The sequence below is a fragment of the Podarcis filfolensis genome (genome assembly GCF_964270895.1).
Source record: "Podarcis filfolensis genome assembly, chromosome: 17".
In the NCBI taxonomy this organism is placed as follows: Eukaryota; Metazoa; Chordata; class Lepidosauria; order Squamata; family Lacertidae; genus Podarcis; species Podarcis filfolensis.
The window spans coordinates 19,988,177-20,011,809 of record NC_139621.1 but is presented as its reverse complement, the minus strand read 5'-3'; the positions used below and the strand labels follow the sequence as shown (position 1 = coordinate 20,011,809).

The window sequence follows — 23,633 nt, the reverse complement described above, 5'->3', positions numbered from 1 at the left end:
ATCCTTCTAGATACTAAAACAAACTTCACTAAGGGACAGGTGCTCTGTGCTGGCCATACTCTATGGAAGCAGTGAAGTAGAGTAAGACTTGGCTTATTGGCAAACAGCAATAGTACTCACCACATCCTTTGAATCCCAATCATCATTGTAACATGTAGTGTTTGTTCCTTAGTAAAGTGAAGTGCATCAGCCTGAAACACATGAGCCAGATTTTTCTTGTCATCTGGAGTGTGATCAAGATAAAGTATGGGTTTGTCCCATTGAAAGCATTGGTACCTAGCCTTCACAAAGATAAGAAAATTATAGACTATAATTTTCTATCCAGAAAACCTAGCTTCCCTCCATGTTGGTATGCCTCAGCAAGTGAGTCAACAGCCAAGTGGTTAAAACGAAAGAAGCAGCCCCTTCACTAAAACTGCTTTCCAAGTACTAGGAAATGAACAAGAGCTTGTTTCAGGAATTTTTAGCTATTAAAAGTATAGCTAGTAACATTCACCTGAGGAAGTGCGTATTTCAATCCCAGATATTGGGCCATTTTCTGCACTTATTTCATATGAAAGTGATCTTCATACAAAGAGGTAGGATTGGGATCCCCTACAACATGCTCCACTGAAGGCTCCAAAGTTCAGTCTGACAATGTTGAGTATGAGTTATCAAGATGCTAGTATGACCAAGAGTTGTGGCTCATGAAAGTGAGCAAGTCTGTGCCCAGAAAGATCATGGAAATATGGCCAGAAAGAGGTTGTCAAGGATCCTTCAACAGAGATAAGGATAGCTGTAACTATCAGCATTGCATCACAGGAACCAAAACAGCTTCTTAGTCTAGTCTCTCTGTCATTCTTATCAGAAATATGGCTCTGCTTAGCAATTACAGTGGCTGCTGAAAAATACAACCTGTGCCGTTAATTATGATTGTCCAACCCGTATAGCACATAGGCGACAATTATTCACACAATTAATATTCTTGTCCAAAAACAATTTTTCACCATTTATCAGATTTGTGAGAATAAGACAACTACTTACAAAGTGCCATGAAAACTTAGAAGCTATCTAAAATAAAGTGAACTTGCAGTGTCAGATTTTACTAAGTTCTTACAACTTCTTGACTCAATTTTTGTTTTTCCTTGTTTTTTAGGTAAGTTCAAGAAGACGGTAGGTAAGCAATTACAGTTGAGCTGTGTTTATTCTGGCTTTTGACACTGCTAATGGAAAGCTGCGTATTGTCCAACCCAATCCACCCTGTCTAATAGAGTCTGCTAGTAACAGCACACATGCAATCACACACAAAACTTAAACCAACACTGAAGCCAGTTAAGAAGCACTTAGCACAGGAATGCTAGAAACGAAGGCTCAATCCCTGATCATTAGGTGAAGACAATGAATCAGCATGGTGCTACTTCCTTTTCTTGGAGGCACGGGGGATCAGAGGCTGGCAAACCTAAGAGTGTTTTCAGTACCTGTTTCCAAACAACTTGGAAGCCACTTATGAGGAACACTTCAAAACTGAACCCTTCAAAACAGTGCAAAACACAGTACAATGGAGGAGTCTGATCTGGGTCCACGGTTCCTAGCATGGAAATAGGGACCAATCTTGGTCCACAGATCCATAGGGTTATCAGCTAAAGTAGGTGCCAGCACTACCCCCCATACCCAAAGCCCTAATGAAGTACAAGCAAGACAAGCATCCCCTCAGTGCTCCTCAAAGAGGCGAATCAAGCAATATGCCAAACCAGTACAAGGACTTTCACTCTACAAGTGTGGCATTTTAAATAAGACATATGTTATGTTATAGGCTCAGTGAAAACTGAAGCAAAAGAGCCCCAAGCAACAAAAATAAGATACCTACACTATGCTTGCATCTGCACATCAAGCCAAATCACAGTTTATGGAACTATACATGAACAGGAATGAGCTGCAGTCTGAGATTGATTAGCTCCCCTCTTTCCACACAGTCAAGATTTCACTTCCACTTTTGATTAAGAACTTATTTCATCATCCAGATGCATAACCAAGATTAATCTTAACAATGATGGGTTAAAACAAGCCATCAGGGAGACAGGAACTTGTTCCTGTATGAGCAGATCTTACTAAACTAAGGTTTGACATGATGTGCAAAAGCAGCCCATTCAGTCTATGCAAAATGTACCATCTGAAGATGAACTTCACAGGCAAGACCTGAAAAAAATAGTTTATTAACCAGCTTAAGAAAGTGGCACCTGAATAGACCCTTTGTCCACACAAAGGGTTTATTCCGATGCTACTTCCTTAATTGATTAAGAAATATGAATTAGACTCAAGTTACACACATGCATCTTGGCCTACTCCCTTACAAAACAGAAAGTACTGTACTAAAGCCGATGTTCATTATCAAATGAAGAGCCCAGTATTTCATTTTCAATTATAAATGTACAAATAGCTGATATTGTTAGTTACCTTATAACATCTGTATTAGGTTAACTGCAGAAAGATAACACTGGCCATATAAGATTAAAAACAACAGAATTGAGATCTCAGCACAGGCAGGAGGTCCCCTACCTACTGCTAATACTAGAATACAGTGGTACCTTGGGTTAAGTACTTAATTCGTTCTGGAGGTCCATACTTTACCTGAAACTGTTCTTAACCTGAAGTACCACTTTAGCTAATGGGGCTTCCTGCTGCCGCTGCGCTGCCGGAGCCCAATTTCTGTTCTTATCCTGAAGCAAAGTTCTTAACCTGAAGCACTATTTCTAGGTTAGCGGAGTGTGTAACCTGAAGCGTATGTAACCCGAGGTACCACAATACTAGCAACCGTAACACATTGTAATTTTATGTTGTGAACCACCCTGAGATCTACGGATAAAGGGCAGTATACAAACTTTAATAATAACAACAATAATAATATATTAAATATTTCTTTCTCCCTCTTGACAACACAAAACATGCCTTCATGCAAAATATGTAAAAGAAACAAATTAATCATCTCACAACAATATCCTTTTATCTACAGGAGTCAGATCCTGCTCAGGCTGAAGATATGCATTGGATTTTGACAGAAACATGACCAAGGCCACACAGTTACTGAGTCATTTTGAATCAGGATAACCAGGGATCAAGGAGTGGAAGCAAAATATCCCCACCACTCTCTCTGTCACTTTCACTTTCACTTTCACTTTCTCTCTCTCTCTCTCTCTCTCTCTCTCTCTCTCTCACACACACACACACACACACACACACAGAGTACCAATTAAAACACATACTTCCAGTCGGCCAAAGGTTTCTGAGTGTATATTTAGTGACAGTTGTGGCTAAGGGATTTGGTGTTTGTCCTACTCTGGAAGATGGGTTGAGACCCCATTACTATGCTCTTCACATCAATAAGCAGTTAACAGTGAGCTCATCTGTCTCTCCAAAATACTTCCTACAGGAAAAGCTAACAGGGTTTAAGTAAATAATGTACTGACAAAACTGTATTCCTATATATTTCTTCACTTATTAATAGTAAACCCATTCAGTTTTGTTTAGTAATTCCAGATAATTTTTTAAGCGTTATGCTCTGATTGTATATACAAAGTACTATAAAACACTACTGCAAGGCTAATTTATGGATTCACATCCTGCGAAAGTCTGGGTTTCTCAAAGGAACTACAGTTAGTATTTCAGCCAAGCTCCCAAAATAAATCATGCTGCTCCCAGGAAATGCATTATATCAAACAGAAATGTTTTATGGTTTGTAAAATCCTGTTTCTTTTGAACTTGGAATGTGAACTTGTTTTCTTAAGGATTTCAATTTCTTGTGAAAATTCTTAGCTTATACCAACCATATAAACGCACATGGTGTCCTCATAATAATATCAGCAGCACTTACTCATCATACTTGATATGATAAACAGTATCTTCACCAGTGTCCATATAATCTGAGTAAGATGTAGAAGGTGCATTGTCCAAATTATTTGCATTTTCTCTAGAGTGATCTTGGTTTAAGTTTCCATTAGTCCTTTTGTAATTACTGCCACTCTTTCCTTGTGCTTTTCCATTTTTATGTCCTTTTGTTGCTTGAGTTACATTTTGTATATGAGCTTCAAACCAGGATCCAATAGTAACATCTCGGGCATCCACAAGTTCATTTATCTAAAAATAAATGTGACATTTAGTGAATGTTATGCCGAAAAAGTACAGAATTAATAATGCTGTGGATCCCCAACTACAATGCAACTGCATTAGTTAAATTCACTCTACCTTCACATTCTTAAAACTAAACAGAATATTCTACATTTTGTCAGAAAATCATTTCAACACAAATAAACTACAGATGTGAACAGAGCAGCTCTTGTTTTAAATTACTATTCTCTCCTTCACATAACTATTCACAATCACTAAGGTTACAGAAGCTTTCTAACCTTTGGTTATTCCAGCTTTTTGCCTGATTTTCCTGTATTTTACTGCTTTCTTCATTTTCTCTAGACATTTCCTTCTCCACAATAATAATGAAATCCTTGTAACTCTGAAAACTGTTCCTTGCTCATCCACTTACAAACCATCCTCCAATGAAATAATTCAGCTTTGCCAATGAAAAGGTGATTTTGTGCTTATTATTTTTGCATATACTCTCTCTAACAGTACACAACTTAACCTTTCCAAATTATCTCTTATGACACAATAAATGCAGTTATTCATTTGTTGTGCAGAATTCAAATGTATTGTTCCTAGGAAGCACTTTTGAGGAGTGAAAATCACACCACAGAACTCAATGTGTTGGCACTTGGAAATGTGTTTTTTCTCCAAACTAGCACCTTTACTACAACACTTTGGGCATTGGGTTAGCAATGGTTGCAAGAAAAAGGCCACAGAAATTATCAATCAGTAACTCTGTGGTCACTGCTGATGCATAAAACAACTCCCTCCTATTCTGTGATTTATTTGTTGTTTAAATGCTTGATGTAATGCACCTACAATTCTTTAGGGCTGCGTTTCCCACTAACATGCTTTTTAAAGCTACCACCAACCCTCCTGCCCTTAACAACAAAACCCAGCACTTTATGGACTAATTCACTTCTTCCTTTTTTCACTAAAAACAAAAACCCAACATACTTTCCTTGATGGCCAAGAACTTCTCCTCTCTCCAATGAAAAAGAACACATCACCTACATTCTTTAAGATACATTTTATTTCATCTACTAAAACACCTAAACTTTTCCTAATGTCAATGCTCACAACCCACTGCACATTTGCATGTATTTATATCTAACTGCTTATTTACATATTTATATCCAATTATATTTCTATACAATTCAGCAAACAGAACTGAATATAGAATAGTGCCCAGCGTCACCTTAGTGCAACCAATAGAAAGTCAAAAAGCACTCTCTCAGTGCTACTCTCTGGACTCTTTCCCATAGGTAGAGCTGTAACCGCTGTAGAACTGTAAGCACAGGAATACAGTGCCCCTAATTCCCAATTGGTTCAGGAGGACACCGTGGAGGAGTGCAGATGGCGGCTTGCCTCTGCCTTACATAAGGGAACCTGCCAAAATCAGGAGTAGCCAACATGGCATCCTTTCAGATGTTTTGGAATACAACTACCTAGCCAGTATGCTCAATGGTCAGGGATGATGGGAGCGCTTACCCCTTGACTAAAGTATTTTTAGTTTTCTCACTCCTTTGGCAAATAAAATCTACTGCAACTACAGACTGGCCAATTATAATACACCTTGTAGCACACAGTAGCATTATTCTTTTCATATTAACTGGAATGCTACATTAGCTGTGCACATCAAACAGACTATAACTACAGTTTAAACGGCCAACCCATATTTATTTATATGATCCTTCACTACACTGAAAGCCACCAACGCTGATGACAGTTTTGCTTCACTATTCTAAAGAGAAAAGTAGGAAAGTCATTTTGAATACTGAGTAGTCTAAACCTTTAGTCTAAATCCCCATCTTGATGCTCACAGGTACCATGGCACCCGCAGACAACCCTCTTGGTGCCCAGCAAGACTCCCTTCTTTTGGAAGCGAGGAACAACAGCAACACTTTTTATTGTTTGGTTGGGGCATACCTGCTTTTCCGGGGCAGAGGGTTGCTTGATTGCTTTTTTGTCTGATTTGTTTTGGGTGTCTGCACATCACTAGTTTTTCTTCTGTGAAATGGGTTCTTTTGGTGCTCACAAAGCTTTATTAGTTTTCCAAATGAACCTATGGGCCCATAAAGTACCCATGATTTAAGCTTAGCCTCACTTCAACAAAAGGCCTACAGAAAAAACCAGTGAGGAACCAAGTTGATGAAAGGAGATGATTGGAGGAAAACCTGAGGGATGCAGTACTGCTAGAAAGGAGGAAGCTGACAGACAGGATAACTGAACTACTGATCCAAGGGACAGAGAAGGCATCAAGACCATGAAAGGTCTTAATGACTCAAACCCAGCAGAATAATACTTAACTACACATAGCTAAACTATGTTTTCATTAGCAGTCTTGTGGCTTCCTGTTAAAGCCACACTACCACCAAGAACTGAATCTCCGTGTCTGTATGCTGCTGTAACATGTTCCTTCTGAGTATGGTTACAGCTGTGCCAGTGTCCAGTTTCCTTAACCCCACTGTGGCAGGGACAGAAAAACAGGTAAGTGAGCAAGTTGGGATCTTAAGGGGTGGCTCTAGCCCACAAGCCAGAAACTAGATCACGGAACCTCAAATTAAAGGAGAAAACAGGGCTATTTTGGCATAGCTCTCAGTATATTTATGGCCTTAGGTGAGCCATTACGTTCAACGTGTGAGCCCTGGTAACAGGCGCCCAGGAACTGAACGATTAACAAAGCCTGAATTCCAGCTGCAGCAGTATGTAGTTCAGTATCAGCAAATTTCTATGGTAACTGAATATTAAATGAGGCATGTGAAAAGGCTTGTACATTTTCAGCCCAATCAAACCAGTACATAGGCTCACTTGTAGTACAGTCTGTAAAATTGTGCAAGAAAACTCAATTTGCATGCTTCTGAAACAGAAGAGAAATGATATAACATTATCAAAAATAAGGTGCAGTCATAATATAAAAAGAATGTTACATTATAAAGCACCTTTGTTGTGTTCCACATTGCTTCCAGGAGTGTGGTACCAAGAAAACAAAATAAATGCTAAATATGCTAATCCCTGGTCTGTGGGGTACATGTAATGTATACAACTAATGCTGTTCAGAATTAAAAAAGAAGAAGAAAAATATTTAAAATGGACAGAATCTGAACCCAGACCAAGAATATAGTCACAAATGACTGGCAAAGCTTTTCACCCAAAAATAAGACTATGATTCTGCCAGTAAAGTTCACTAAATTATCACCAAAAAAATCAATCAAAAATGTTAAAGAGGGGTATTGGCCTGTCAGAATAACACAGAAGTCCATGATATATATGAAGAAACAGAAACTGATATTGATAACTCAGAAAATAAGACTGATTAAATTTCATGCAGTATTCATTGAGTCTTGGTTTACTTACCTCTTTTTTACAGCTTGCTTATGAAAATACCATATTTTTTTCATCAATAATATGCCCCCATGTATAAGATGTATAATATTTGGGGGGACTCAGATTTAAGAAAATGAGGGAAGATGGCCCTGAGTATAAGACACCCCCCTAATTTTTTACATTATTTTTAAGGAAAAAAACCTAGCCTTATACATGGAAAAATACAGTAAGTATTTTATATCTACTTGACACTTTGGGAGCACTTAAGGAGACATAGGGTACCATTCAAGAGTCATTCTGCACAGAGTAGCCCCACTGATATTAATACATATGAATAACTTAGATTCATTAATGTCAATGAGTCTGCCCTGAGTGCTGAACACAACTCAGGATAATTTTCAGAATACACAGTAATTTTCTTACTATAATGTTGGTGGTTTCTCCTGTTTTTATTGTTTTCTGCCTGCTCCTCATAAACTGGAAAAATGAAAGAGATGCTAAATTCCTTACGGTTCAGTAGCTTACAGCTTCATTTGTAATAAAACATTTAAAAAGTAGATATTCAATTTGGAATTGACTGAATAAGCACTATTTTAAGGTATCAAACATGATAATTTAACGACAAACCAAGATATACATAATACGTTTTATGTTTCTAAAAATGAAAAGACTAAAAAAGGTACTGCATGTTTTTCCATTTTCCCAAAAATTCATTTTGCCTGAAAAAAAAAACCTAGAAAAAGGAACATTTCCCATGGCTTCAAAATTCCTAGATACCAGCTTTTTCATGACATTAAGGGAAGAGGGCTCTTCCAAGTTTTATCCCATCAAATAACTTGAAAATACATTCTAGATTCAATGAATCCATTGAGTTTTAGGCTTTATTACACCTGAAATTTCCTAAAACCATTACAGTGCATTTGTGCCTATGGCAGAGGAGTTTCTTGTAGACCAGTGGCAGGAAAGCTATGGTGCACATCAGGCTCATGAAGCCATTTGAACTGTCAAACCAGCCCCTGGAAATTGGAGATAAAGGGTTCAACTCCAAAAGTGGGGAGGAAATCTTATTCCTCCAGCAAGGATACTGTTGCTCCTAGAGTCCCAGGGGCAGTATTATCCCACCACCAGCTATTTTCAGGGCTACAGTCTCTTTTTCACTCTCACCATTAACTTGTATGGAGTAGAGGAGTGATGGACAAACTTGGCCCTCCAGCTGTTTTGGGACTACAATTCCCATCATCCCTGACCGCTGGTCCTGTTAGCTGGGGATGATGGGAGTTGTAGTCCCAAAACAGCTGGAGGGCCAAGTTTGGCCATCACTGGAGGAAGATCCCTTCAAATGGCTTGGGGTGGGTGGGAATTTATCCCCCTGGAAAGAGGGGCAACTAGGACTTCCAGGTTCAGCGCGATCGACTAATGGCGGATTACCTCCGAGCTCCGGAGGGAATCTGCTCAGTAGGGGTCAGGTCCTGCCGCGGCGGCGACACGGGGACCCTCAGAAACCACAGGCGCTGAAGCCTGTGGACCTGGTGACTCGGCGGGCACCATTTGCGCCCCCCCGACCCGCGAGGGAGACTTTTTAAAGGCTTCGGAACGGGGGACAGGGAGAGGCGCGGTGCTGTGAGTCGACTGCTTCCCCTACGGAGTGAAGCCGCATGCCATGGTCGGAGAGCGCTGACTTCTTCCTTTGAACATTTGGACTAAAAGTAACAACCCGTGAGTAATACGGAAATTGGATTTAAAATTTCTTTTTTGGATTTGGCACGAGCGGGGAAGGCGCAAAGAGGAAGTCCGTCTCCCCGTCTTGTAAACATCTTAAAGCAAGGACTAGATAACTAAGGTTGAGAGAACACCTTCTTCTTGAGAGGATAAAAGTAATTAATTTCACTTTTTGGCAGTATAAGTGACTTTGCTGGAGGATAAGAGCTAATTTTGAGAGGGGAACTGCCACTCCCCCCCCAGGACCCGGGAGCGATCTGTGAGAGAGCCTGCTGAAGAGACATAGAAGATTTTGACAGCTGTCAAACTAGCTGTCAAAGCTGGGGGGAGGGAAGAGAACTTTGTTTTTGTTGCCTCGGCTGGTTATATTTGTCACATTCAGGTAACAAATTGTTGAAAATAAAGAGAAAAGGTTATTTTGACCTTTGGATTGGAACTGGAAGGAATACTAAGTAACCAGAACTCCTCTAGAGGGGGCTCTGGGACATTATAAGAATGGCTGTAAGTGGAAAAATACAGATTGAACTGGAAAAGACTTTTCTTCTTCTGGGAAAATTTCAAGAACAAAGCAATGTTTTGGCTATAAATGTTACAACATTGAATGAAACAGTAAATAAACTTGCTGAAACTGGAAGGGACTTGACTCAAGTCTTTGTATCAGAACAAAAAGATTTTGTATCTGAGCTAAAAAATTTTGCAGCTGAACAAGAAAAGAAATCCGAGAAATTTGAGAAAGTGGGGAAAGAGATACATGATAATTTAGAGGGAAAGGAAGGAGGAGCTATAATGCCGCAGATGATTAAGGAGAGCCAGAGGCCTGCTAAGATGGATATAAAGGAAAAGAAGAATGAGATTATGAAAATCTGGTTTGAATGGAAGAATGAGGAATGGAGAGATCTCCTCATGTGGAGATCTGAAGACTTATGGATTACAAATCTGACTAAAGTGGAAGCTGGAGTTTCTGGGACATTTGGACTTAAAAGAAGTAAGAAACAAGATTTGGACTACAATTTTAAATATGGAGGTCTGGCTGGAAGAAGCATGGACCTAATTGGGACAGAGTTTCTCCGAGATTTGGTGTTTAATATTAAGGACTACCAAAAAAACCGGCAGAGAGGACTTGAGAGAGACTTAAGAGCCTCGGATGTGAGGTCACCAGGCTGACAGCAGATAGACTGATGGACATTTGTTGGAGCTTGAAACCGGGAAAGGCGGGGAGTGGGGTTTTGGGTATCCAAAGGCTGTACAATTATACTTTGTTTTTATATACTTTGTTTTGTTACTTATATTAAAATGGGGAACTCATGAAAGGGAATTGGGGTCGATCTTAGAAAAAGATATTAAGAATAAGTACTGATGTATAAAGACTGAGGTTTAGGTTAAAATTGGTTAACCAAAAGGATTTAAATATAATAAGGTAAAATTTGGGGATAAGAACTTGCTGAACTAAAAATTGAATTGGAATACAAGAAGGGGAGGTGTGGGGAAGTCAAGGAAATATGTTATTGAAAGAAAGGAATGTAATTACATGTGTGTTTTTTATTTTTATTTTTATTTTATTTTTTGTTTTCTCTTTATTTTTTGAAAATTTCAATAAATATCTTTAAAAAAAAAAAGTAAAGAGGGGCAACTAAATTTAGACAGAAATCCAATATACAAACCTCAAGCTTTACTTAATATTTTTTACTTCACAATAGTCACGAGAGTAAAATTTATATGTACAATTATACAGTCCAAAATTTACAAAAATACAAATACCTTGTATCGTCCAATGCCAGGATCAATAAGAAACGAACGTGCTGATGTAGATGGCTGATTAGATGATCCACTGTTTGCTCCTTGCTTGGCTTTGTTCTTACAGTTCACAACTCCACAGGAACTGGGATTTCCATCTTCATTTGTTGATGGAGAAGCAGGAGCATCAGAATCTGAGCGTATCAAAAGCTGAACTATATCATTCAGTCCAACATTATAATCAAATAAGGTGTGTCCATCTTCAAGCTATCCAAAACAAAATCCAGGGAGGAAAGCAATCAGCAGATGTTAGTTCAAAAGTTTGTATCTTAAAATATAAGGAATTGCATCAATATAACCTGGAGATAGATATAGATTGATATAAAATAAATATAAATAAATAAATACTTCACACTAGCTAAATCAAACTATACTGATAATTGGTTCAGGACCAGTTGATACTGAGAAGTTACAGATTGAAACCATACTATTCATTTGGTCTTAACTACTTTGAACAAAAAGCTATACATATAAATATGTCAAGATCTGCTACCTTCTGTTTCATGACAAATGAATGTTGTGTAATAAAAATATTACGTTAAGAACAGAAACTCATTATATACCCCTACATCTATGACCAGAAGAATATATTAAAAGTGTTTTCATTGTTTAGTTTTATCATTCACATTTCCTAACGTCATTGTAGTTTTTAAATCTAAAAAAGCAATGTTTTTCAAATTTAAACTTGATGGTTTGTATTCAAATTTATATTTTCTTCCTACAGTCCCTCCATTTTAATAATAATAATAATAAATTTTATTTATATCCCGCTCTCCCCAGCTGAAGGTGGGCTCAGGGCGGCTAACAACAATCAAAATAATCCAACATTCTAAAAACATTCATTATAAAATTAATTAAAATCAAATTAAAATCAAAGTGATGGCAACCATTAAGCAAAATTCATTGCAGATTGCCAGAGGAGGGGGTCAGGCTGCGCCCTGACCAAAGGCCTGGTGGAACAGCTCTGTCTTGCAGGCCCTGTGGAAAGATGTCAGGTCCCGCAGGGCCCTAGTCTCTTGTGACAGAGCATTCCACCAGATTGGAGCCGCGGCCGAGAAAGCCCTGGCTCTAGTTGAGGCCAGCCTAACCTCTCTGTGGCCTGGGATCTTCAGGATGTTTTTATTTGCAGACCGTAAATTTCTCTGTGGGACATACCAGGAGAGGCGGTCCCGTAGGTACGAGGGTCCTAGGCCGTATAGGGCTTTAAAGGTTAAAACCAGCACCTTAAACCTGATCCTGTACTCCACCGGGAGCCAGTGCAGCTGGTATAGTACCGGATGAATATGATCTCGCAGCAAAGACCCCATAAGGAGTCTCGCCGCGGCATTCTGCACCCGCTGGAGTTTCTGGGTCAGTCTCAAGGGCAGCCCCACGTAGAGCGAGTTACAATAATCCAGTCTGGAGGTGACCGTCGCGTGGATCACAGTGGCTAGGTCAGGGCGAGAGAGATAAGGAGCCAACTGCTTAGCTTGGCAGAGATGAAAAAATGCCGCCTTTGTTATAGCTGTAATCTGCCCCTCCATAGAGAGGGAGGTATCGAAGATTACACCCAAACTCTTAACGGACGATGCTGGCACTAATTGCACCCCCGCAAGAGATGGGAGTTGCCCCCTCAATCCCATATCGCTCCGTCCCAGCCAGAGGATCTCTGTCTTCGAAGGATTTAACTTCAACCGGCTCCCACGTAACCATCCTGCCACAGCTTCCAGACATCTGGTCAGTGTGTCTGGGGCCGAGTCAGGATGGCCATCCATCAACAGATACAAGTTGGGTGTCATCAACTGATGGCAACCCAGCCCAAAACTCTGGACAAGCTGGGCGAGGGGGCGCATAAAGATGTTAAAAAGCATAGGGGAGAGAATTGCACCCTGAGGCACTCCACACACCAAGGAGTGGCGCGATGACAATTCCCCCCCAAGCGCCACCCTCTGTCCCCGACCAGAGAGAAACGAGCGCAGCCATTGGAGGACTGTGCCCTGGATCCCCACATCGGCAAGGCGGTGGTCTAGGAGTTCGTGATCGACCATGTCGAAGGCTGCTGACAGGTCTAGAAGAATCAGCAGCCCCGACCCGCCTCGATCCAGCTGCCTGCGGAGATCATCTGTTAGGGCGACCAGAGCCGTCTCGGTCCCATGACCAGCATGGAAGCCGGACTGGAATGGATCGAGAGCCGATGTTTCATCCAGAAACCTACCAAGCTGTTCAGCAACCGCTCTCTCAATCACCTTACCCAGGAATGGAAGATTCGAAACCGGGCGGTAATTGGATAGATCTAAGGGATCTAATGATGTTTTCTTTAAGAGCGGACGCACCACTGCCTCCTTCAGTTCCCCTGGGAATATCCCGGTGCCAAGGGACAAATTGATGATATCACCCAGGGGGGCCCGCACCTCGTCTGGACACGCTCTAATCAGCCAAGACGGGCACGGGTCAAGAGGACAGGTGGTGGGCTTTCCAGCTCGGAGGAGTCTGTCCACATCGGCTGGGGATATCCAGTCAAAGTGGTCCAATACTGGACCCGAGGACAGTCGAGGGGCCTCCAGTTCCTTTATTGTATCCAAATTGGCAGGGAGGTCATGGCGGAGCAACAGGACCTTCTCCGCAAAAAAGCTCGCAAATGCCTCACAGCTGTGTGTCAAATTGTTATTTAAATTTGGCTGTCCTTCAAGGGACGTTAAAGACCTAATTATACTAAATAATTGTGCCGGGCGAGAGCTAACGGAGGCAATGGAGGCCGAGAAGTAGGACTTCTTAGCGGCCTTCACTGCCATCTCGTAGGTTTTTATAAAAACCCTATAAGATGTTCTTGAGGCTCCGTCACGGGCACCCCGCCATACTCGCTCTAGCCGTCTGAGGTCCCACTTCATTTTCCAAAGCTCCTCGGTAAACCAGGGAGCCCGGTTTCTGCAGGGTCGCAGAGGGCGCCTAGGTGCGATCTCATCGATGGCTGCTAGGAGCTGGATATTCTAGCCCTCAACAAGCTCAGTCAATGAGTCGCCAGGGGGAGCAAGGTCTCGCAAGGCCTGACGGAATCTATCAGGGTCCATCAGCCTCTGCGGGCGAGCCCAAATTGGCTTGCCACCTAAGCAGGGTGGGGGTGGAAAATCAATCCTGGCTTTCAGAGCGTAGTGATCAGACCATGGCACCTTCATCGAAGGAGACATGATCACATCTATACCGGCGCCAAAGATCAAATGCAGCGTGTGGCCTGCTTGATGTGTGGGGCCCGAAACAAACTGGGAGAGCCCTAGTGTCGCCATGGAAGACACCAGGTCCAGAGCCTGTGAGGAGGGAATGGCATCAGCATGGATGTTGAAGTCCCCCAATACCAATAGGTTAGGGAACTCCAAGGCCCAGCCGGCCACCGCCTCCAGCAGGCCTGACAGGGTGGCTGCTGGTGCGCTAGGTGGCCGGTACACCAGCCAGACAGCCAAGCTCACCTCGGAGCCCCACACTAGGCCAACACATTCAATGCCGGGAATCGATGGCGATGGTAGAGCCCTGAAAGAACAATCTTCCCGGATTAATAATGCCACCCCTCCCCCCCGGCCCACAGCCCGCGACTGGTGGAGGACGGAGAAACCCGGGGGCGCCATCTGTCGTAAGGTAACAGTTTCCCCTTCGCGCACCCAGGTCTCCGTCACACAAGCCAGGTCAACCCCCTGCGAGGTGAAGAAGTCTTGCAGGGTGGCAGTTTTGTTGCCTATAGACCTGGCATTGCACAACACCAGTGACGGAGGTGAGTAATCCTTGCTCACCCTACCTTCGTCCCTCGGGATGGGGCGCAGATTGGAAGGGGTACGAGCATATCCGTATCTCGATCCCCTTCGCCTATGACATCTCCCCCCACCGCCATACCTCCCTCGCCCCACTACGGTAGCAATCCCAAGCCTCAAACCAACCTCCATTTACAAAATAAAAAAACAAATCAAACCAAAAACAATTGTACCAACAAAACAAATCCCCACCCCACTCACTATCCAACCCCAAACCAACATAAAACGGAACAAAATAAAAATACATGTATACACGGTGGTACAACAAAGTAAAAAGTAAAAAACCCTTTAAAACACTTTAAAATATATAAAAACATTTTTAACATTTGCTGCAGCAACACCAGTGTCCTTAAAACTGTAGCGGTGGCGAGTGTGGGCCCCGCCCCCTAGGCCTGGTGGAATGGGCCTACAGGAGGGAGCGGCCTTCCTCAACCCCCACGGTGCAGCAGCCTGCAGATATAGATATATTTAAGTGCAGTTATGTCTTGTTCATGGTGTAAATACCAGGTCCACTAATTCTGGCCATCATAATTGTTGGTTTGGAGGAATACACAGATTTCCTAGAGAACATGTAACAAATTAATATGAAAAATAAAACCATGTATCGCTACTGGACAATGTATCGCTACTGGAAGGGTTTCCTTACACAAAAACATAGGCCAGGATTCAAAGCACTTTGTGTACAAATATAGTTCCCTTTGCCCATCTTCTTTTGCTCACCCAAACTCAGTCTCAAGTCTTTCAACTCCTTTTACAACTGTAGCTCAGAGTCTGTGGACCACCAACACCTTTATTTATAAAGGTAGGTATATACTGCTTTCTCAAAAATAACAGGGTGATTTACAGCAATATAAAAGCATTAGAAACATTAAAAGTAGTCCAAAACAATCATTAAAATAATGGGTTACTCAAGAAAATTGTAAACAATAGAATAGGCATGTTGCCATAAAAAAGTATTCAAGAGATGCCTATTATATGCACTTCCTCTTCTCTACCAAAATACCAGTTGGACCAGACTCTTTTAAATGTGACAAGAAGTTTTGTTTTGTTTTTTATTTTACTGGAGGAAAGAAGTGACTAAACAAAGCAAAAATATTTTCCATAGGGATCAATTAACATTAAAACAAATCAGGTTAAGAGATCTCTGAAGTTTAGGAATTTCTGCTAATCTGGCTTTTCTAGAAATTTACTAAATTAGGACACTAGGAATAGAGGCTCTACTACAATTAGGAATCACTTTCTTTTAGTTTCTCTTTTAAAGTTCTTTCCTGCAATGGAGCACTATGACCGTAAAAAAACAACAATAATTTGCATCTCTCAAAAAATGTTGAAGCAACTTGTTTCCTGGGCAATAAAAGAATGTTTTCAATTAGAAAAACGGGGAGGGGGGTTTAAAAATGAAGAGACAATCAGAGGATGAAATGTTACTGCAAAACATTCTAAAATAGTAAAAATCAAACTGACTATAAAAGTTAGTGATTTAAAATTCAGGCCCATGAGCTTCTTTCAGTTGGTCAATTGGGAGGGAGGGAGGAGAGAGAGGGAGAGGAAGGGAGAGGGTAGGCGATAAGTGGTTTTCAATATTGTGATATATCACCAGCTTAGTCTCTTGTACAGTGTCACTACAAACTATCCAAAGTTTCATATTCACAATGATGGGTGACACTGTACAAGAGACTAAGAACCCACAGGCACATGTGCAGAGGACTATGTTTTTTGAACATATAATACAATCTGGTATACTACAATATCTAGTAATATTGGTGAAACAAAATAAAAACTTATGATCAGTATTAATTATAGGCATTTGTTTCAGGAGTGAGGAGGCATAACATATGTGAAGTGGGGGAAGGAGCAGTGGAAATAGTACAATGATTATTAGGTACAATCCTAGGGAAATTACTTGCCAAGGATTTCGTAAACATAATGTTTAGTTATTGTCAGCAGTCAGAAAAATCCTAGTTAGTCGGAAGCCAGCAAAAGACCAAGATGCTTTAAGGGATTCATCTAGATTTCTGTAAATGCACCCTCCTCTTGCCTGGAAGGCTGCACACCCACAGGACAAGATCCATGCTGCATCAAAGAAGCCCAAATAGGCAGATGAGGAGGCAAGGTGAGGGGTAGCCGTCCTGTCCCCAGCAAAGTCTGACCTATATCTTCACTACCACCAGGGAGACAAATAAAAAAAGAGGTAGAGTGTAAGTCTGTTGAACTGAGACATATGTTGCCTCCCATCTGCTGGGCTTGTGCTTCTAGAATGCCACATGTTCTAAGGTGGATTGAACCTGAATCTGAGAATTATCCAGTGTGGCGCCTGACATCTCCACTATCAGGAGGTGCATGCCTAAGGATCCTTGGGTCTTGACTGTTTTCACACACTAATACCAGATCCTGTGGAATTCTATCAGTTATATTTTATCTGCATAGTCGGAATGAATTATGTAACCAAAATTCTTTTGCTGTGCAACCTGAGCAGGAGCAGTCACCATTATGAAAAAAGCCCCATATATAAGTGGACTGTCCGTAGATCAAATGACTTTTCTTCTTTAAGTTCTCAAAGTTCATAGCCTAGCTCAAGGTTGTCATCTGAACTAGCCAGATGTTTAACTGAGAATCAGGCAGTCCATCATTTGAAAAATAAGACTTTAGGGCCATCTTACCCCAAAATGGCAACAAGACTTTCCATTTTGGTGACTGTAATCTCAGTTTAAGGAGCCATTTGGCACCAACCTTATATATCTGAGTTTCTAACACTGAGGAATATTGTTTTGTTGTTTTTGTTTTAATTGTTTACTTTTATTTTGTATTTTATTTGTGAACCTCCCTGAGATTTTGAGAAGGACAGTATATTAAATAAATAAATAAATAAATAAATAAATAAATAAATAAAGCCTTGAGCCTGCACAGCAGCAGCCTCTACAAGGCTACCAAAGTCCTGGGGTCCTCCCAAAATACCAACTGGTCTCCCAACAGACCAGCAGCATCTCCAATCTATCTCTCTGACCCAACTTCAATTGCAGACTCTTTAAAGCCCGTCCAAAAACCAAGATGTTTTCTGGTAAAGGAGGACAATAGCAGTTTTACTGGTGTAGTTAATGGCACCCTGACCCACATGCAGCAGGTTCAAATACATTATGTACCAGGTTCTATACATTATGCACCAGATTTTATACTCTCGTGCAGTATATATTCAATGGCAATTCCTGGTTCTAGGTTCCTATACGACTCACAGCCTTGTTTCATTCATACTTCACATTTTTTATGTGTATAGCTAAACATTGTTTCAATTTTAACAACCACATCATTTGAGTAACACTTGAGTAACTCATGAGTCACATCCTGGTATTCCATGTAAAAAAGTAATGGTTCTCTTCCACACTAGTCCTCATTTTAACAGCAGTGGGAACCAAGTACACAAAACAGCATATGCTCATATTCAGCCCTTGCATGTTCTCGTTCCAGAAGTCTAAGTTGTAATTACCTTGGGGCACACAGCATTTTATACTCTAAAACACCATGCAACCCCTTCCCTTTTTTTTAGCGCAGTGCTGGAATTTGTTATGGTTTTGTATCAAGCACTGTGCTACAGAAAAATACCTGAAGCTCAATCATGGCTTCATATCAAAATTTCAAGAAACCATTTTTTCATCCCCTAAATAACATGTTGGCCCTTTAAAGAAAACCCTCTCAACACCTCTCAGCATGCTAGATGTGGAAAGATACCCCTGCATATTCAGTCTGGAAGAAGCAAATGATCTCTCACCCAACATGTGTGCAGAGGAAAGACTAAGAATGGTCCTCTGAAATAGCATACATTCAAGATTACCAGGAACCCTAAGAGCGAAGGGCACTTCCAGTTCAATTAGAAGAACGAGAGGACAGAAAGGAAGATAATTCATAACAAACAGCAGCATGCCTCCCCTTCATTGACAAGTCTAATCTTTCTGAATAGTGCAGAAAAGAAGCAAGTATATTAAACAAGAGAGAAATGTGCAGCCGCACAGCTATGGGAGCACAAAGATTTCCTGATCACTACAGATCAGGGGCAGCTTACAAATAAGATGGACCTATCATTATGGAGAATACAGCAGATATTCACTGGGCCCGACGTACTTTGTAGAAATTTTTGTAGCAAAATATTTGGGAGGCATGCTTCCTTTCCTCAACATTCCTGAAAGGAGGATAGAAAGCCATTCATTATCCATCAGTTGATGGAAGGGTGGGAAGAACAAGGGTGGGACAAGGGTGGGAAGAACAATCTCCCAACAGTACCTTGTTTATTTAAGAAAGGCTTGCATTTCAATTAACCAGCAATGGAGTCTCCACACATATGTGGAACCCTATGTAAACTAGTAAAGTGCAGTTTTTTCACCACTCAAGTGATCTCCTAGAGCAGGGATGGGAAGCCAGCAGCACAAAAACCACATTTGGCCTTCCAACCTCAATTATGCCTACCTGCTCACTGATACAGTCTCACCCCCTCCTACTATTGCCTGCCACTGCTTGTTTGCCAGTGCTCAACACAACATATGCACCACCTTTGTGCATTCCAGAGAGAACTCATGTTCCTCTTCAGTCATCTGTGGAGTCTGGAAGCACTGGGGAGTGTACTGCAGCGCTCAAGAAATTCCAGTGAGAAGCAGAGGGATAATAAGATGAACTATGTGAACAGGGAGGTTGCAGGTGTTACAGAGCCAAAATGCTTGTAGTAAGGGGTGGCCTAGAGGAGGGGTAGGCAACCTACGGCCCGGGGGCCGGATGCGGCCCAATCGCCTTCTCAATCCAGCCCGCAGTCTGTTTTTACATGAGTAGAATGTGCCCTTTTATTTAAAATGCATCTCTGGGTTATTTGTGGGGCATAGGAATTCGTTCATTATTTTTTTTCAAAATATAGTCTGGCCCACCACATGGTCTGAGGGATGGTGGACCGGCCCATTGCTGAAAAAGGTTGCCGACCCCTGGCCTAGAGAGAAAGCGATAGCATGGTGAGTGGGGGGAATCCTAATTTTTTACAGTAGCATGCTCCCAGATGCAAGTGACTTAAGTCAGTGTGTCTTATCCTTGTGCACACTGCAAGCTCTGTTGTTGTTATTAACATGTGTTCGACCCACCACCAGTATGCAACTCCGAAAGATGTACCAATACGAAAATGTAGCTCTCAGGTTAAGCGTTTGCCCATGTCTTATGAAAATATATTGAACTAAGAAAGAAAAACACTTTCCGTCACCTAGAAATTCCTCCTTCCCTACATGATTTTAAGCTTTAGGATCAGTAGCACAGTCATTTGGCATATTGACTGAGCAAGCATACTAAAAAGCTCCAAGTTTCAAATGTGATCTTTCACACATTTCTCAAAAATTATGTTATGGCAAACCTGCAAATACCAATTTTAAGGCTCTCCAATGCCACTTGAAAGACAATTTACTTGTTTTCACTTCAGCAGTGCCATATCACTACATGCTTTATGTATCTAAGTTATTTCCAGACCAGTATCAGCAGCATTCTATAGTATCCTGCATTAGTTTTGTTATGAGGCATCCAGTGTGCTCCTACATTTCTTATTCATTGTTATCTGTTTGTTTTGAATCCTCTGCTGCATCTTGCACAACACTCTTTGAATCTCTGATCTCATTGGTCCTTTGAGGTCCGTTAGATCGGCCATAACATGTTCTAAGACAGAGAGGCAATTACACTCTTGTTTTACAGAATTTATGACAAACCAAATCCCAGCACAATATATTCACAGAAACACAGAGCTACCTAGCCATAACCAGAAAACATTAAAGGTACAATGGCTAGAAAGCACAGTAACTGTAGTCTGAAAGGGCTAAGGGAAAAGAAAAACATGCAGTTATAAGAATGAATTACAACAATAAATGGCACCGTAAACACTAACCCGTTTATCACAGCAAAAGCCATGAAAGTTTATGCCATAACAAAAAGGTGCCAAAAGACTAACGTAACAACTTCTCTAGAAGAGGGAGTGTAGTTGTATGACCTGATTGCATACTCAATCTCTGTTATGCAGATGAGCTGTGCTTTACAGCATTTATCCACACTGGATCCAACGAGGTAAAACGATGTATACAGTATTCCAGAATGTTTCAACCACTTTTGCATTTCCCATCATGGTAGCCCAGGCTTGTCTACCTTTGTTAATTTCCTGTATATTTAAAGAGAGTCAGCTTCCAATGAAAGCCTTAAGTGCCTAGAGAGTACGAGGAACTCAAGCACTTCCTCAGAACTGTCTGCCCCTACACTGACAAAAACAAACTCCCAAAACAAAGGAAATGTATCACTCTAAGGATGCAGCCTGCGCCTACTTAACCGAAACAAGTCCCACTGAACTCGATGGGCCTTCCTTCCGATTAGATGATGCCTATGGAACTAAATCTCGTTAACAGTTGGCACATCGGTTCCATACTCGTGGCTTTCGACTAAAGGGGGTGTGCAGCTAGTGCCCCTATACAAAAAAGGATGGGAAGAAGGGGGTGGGGAGAAGAGGAAGTGGAAAGGGAGGGAGTGGGAGAAGAGATGGCACCGAGCATAACTTTCCTCGACCAGGTGCCACTTCCCTGGGCATAGCAGCGGAGCGGGAGCCAACGAGCGTTTCTGGAGGCTGTTGAAGCGCCGGAAGTCGTGCAGCAGAGGCAACCGGCCTCATCCTTCCCCTTCCCCCGTGGCATCCCGGGCCCCCTGCGCGCACCCCTTGAGAGCAGAGACTCCGCTAGCGAAGCAGAGAGAGAGAGAGGCGGAGCCTGGCGAGCAGCGCCGTTGGAAACCGAGGAGGAGGAGGAGGAGGAGGGGATGGTGGATGAAATTGCCGCCGCCGCCGCCCTTCGCACAAAGGCATCCTCGGGCTGCTTCCTGCATTTACCCCCTCAGGTGTGAGGAAGATGGTAAACAATAAGCCCAGAGGAGAGGATGCAACAGCTGCTGGGGTTCAAAATAATAATAATGCGAAGCACCACCCATCGCGCCTCCGAGAACCCAGGGAAGGGGGGAGTGTCCCGCCCGGCCGCCTCACCTGCTTGCCCCGGTAGAAGAGGCGCTGCCTGTCCGGGCTCACGCGGAAGCTCTCCTCGATCTTCTCGCGCAGGCTCTCGATCTTGGTGAGGCGGCTGAGGTCGTCGATGGTCTGGGTCTGCGCGCCGTCGATGGTGCGCACCTGGATCCACATGGCGCGCACCCAGAGGAGGACGAAAGAGGGGCGGGGGGCGGGAGGCGCTTTTCCCGCCGGCTCGGAGCACCGGAGAGAGAAGCGGGAGGCGGCAGCGGGGGTGGGAAGCTCCTTCCCTCAGACCCCGAGGACCACCGCCAGCCTCCTCAGCTGCCGGCCGCCGGCCTTCCTCGCTGCCTCCTTCCTCGCCCCGCCAGCCGCCCTCGCGGCCCCTTCCTTTCTCCCTTTCCGCAGCCGCACTCGGAATGGCGGCAAAAGCCCCTGTCAGGAGCTGCCCTGAGGGACCAGCAAAGGAAGGCTTCCCCCACCGTGTGGAACTAACGGGCGCCGGCGGCGGCGGGAGCCATGTCCTAACCCCGAGGACTGTTTACCAGGCGCCGCTGCTCTCACATGGAGGTCACGGCGCGCCAACGCGGATCTCGCGAGACGAGCGCGCGCGGACCACCAGCAACCGCCGCTTTCCAACCGCCCGCCCGCCCTCACACACACACATACACACACAAAACAACCCCCGCTCCTCCTCCCGGCCTTAAAGAGACAACAACGGCAGCAGCGGAGAGGCGGGGCTTGAGACGGGCTCCGTCCGTGTTCGCGCCACTCCGAGGGCTCGCGAGGCGAGGCCACGCCCCCTTTTCGCCTTCACCTCAGGGCGCTGAGGGGCGCGACGGTTTGGGGTCGCCTTCGCAAGCGGCGCTCGAGATTTTCCTCCTTTTGCCGTCTTTTTTTTCGGATTTGGGAGAGGGAAACGGCAGCCGCGCCCGTGTTTTTGTTTGGAAGCGGGTCCCGCCGAACTGATGGGTTCGGTCAGGGCTGGTTCCCGAAGCTGAGGGAGCGGCCTCTTCTTGCCTCCCTAGGTAGACGGAACCCGGCAGCCTCCTCGTTTCTGTGAGGAGAAACGCTCGAAAACGGATCGTGGTGAATCCGCATGTTGTTTTGCAGAGAATCAGTCTCACGCAGTGCCGAATTTACGTATAAGCTAAACAAGCTACAGCTTAGGGCCCAACTTTCTTGAGCCCCCCCCAAAAAATTTTAAAGGGAAAAAAAAACCAGGATGTACATTTCCAAAATATAAGATAAATAGCAAATAAAATAAAACAGCAACAGTGGCAAATGGCTTTAGATACCTATTAGGTCCAGAAATTACCATATAGCATATATTCAACACACAAAAAACAGCGACAGTATGTTGTTGACAAAGAACAGCTGGACTTATAAAGGGCCCCCTTACCTTCAGTAGCTTAGGGCCTCATCAAACCTAAATCCAGCCCTGGTCTCGTGTGCCCAAGGCTGCACAGTTTAAAAATAATAATAGTTCATACCTCTGGTATTTAACATTTCTGCTGTCATGGCGCACAGAAAATGGATCTTGTGGATCTTGACACCACATAGCGCACCAAAACCACCACCAAATCACCTCAGTGCCTGCAAGTCTGCATTAGAATAATCACGAACCCAGAGCTTCATGCCCATAGAGCAAAAACATACCTCCGGCTTTTTCGATAGAACCCACTGGCACATCATGTTCATGGTTTGAACTATAAAAACTATTTTATTTTTTTACTCAGTTGGGGTCACCCATGTTCCCTCAAAACCAAGCAATCTATAGCTTGAATGCATCTACACAGCCTCATCTGTATAAAATACATGGTTGGGGGGGGGGAATTGATCCTCTGAATTTTCACATGGATCCGCAGAATCCATGTCGCATGACCTCTGCACAGTTT

At 42.9% G+C, this 23,633-nt stretch overlaps 1 protein-coding gene across 2 annotated transcripts in view; it reads right to left on the bottom strand.

Moving 5' to 3' along the window:
* Window positions 1-22,814, bottom strand: part of UHRF2 (ubiquitin like with PHD and ring finger domains 2) — a 58,970-nt gene extending 36,156 nt beyond the window's left edge. Inside the window, exons 1-4 of one of the 2 annotated variants that reach the window (XM_083593164.1) lie at window positions 21,757-22,332; window positions 10,918-11,160; window positions 7,864-7,917; window positions 3,848-4,110 (exon numbers count right to left, since the gene is read on the bottom strand). In XM_083593164.1, the coding sequence (XP_083449290.1) occupies window positions 3,848-4,110; window positions 7,864-7,917; window positions 10,918-11,160; window positions 21,757-21,909 (713 nt within the window). In that variant the 5' untranslated portion in view covers window positions 21,910-22,332. Of the gene's footprint in view, window positions 1-3,847; window positions 4,111-7,863; window positions 7,918-10,917; window positions 11,161-21,756 lie in introns of both variants that reach the window. The other variant, XM_083593165.1, reaches the window with a different exon arrangement.
* Window positions 22,815-23,633: the final 819 nt, after the last annotated feature.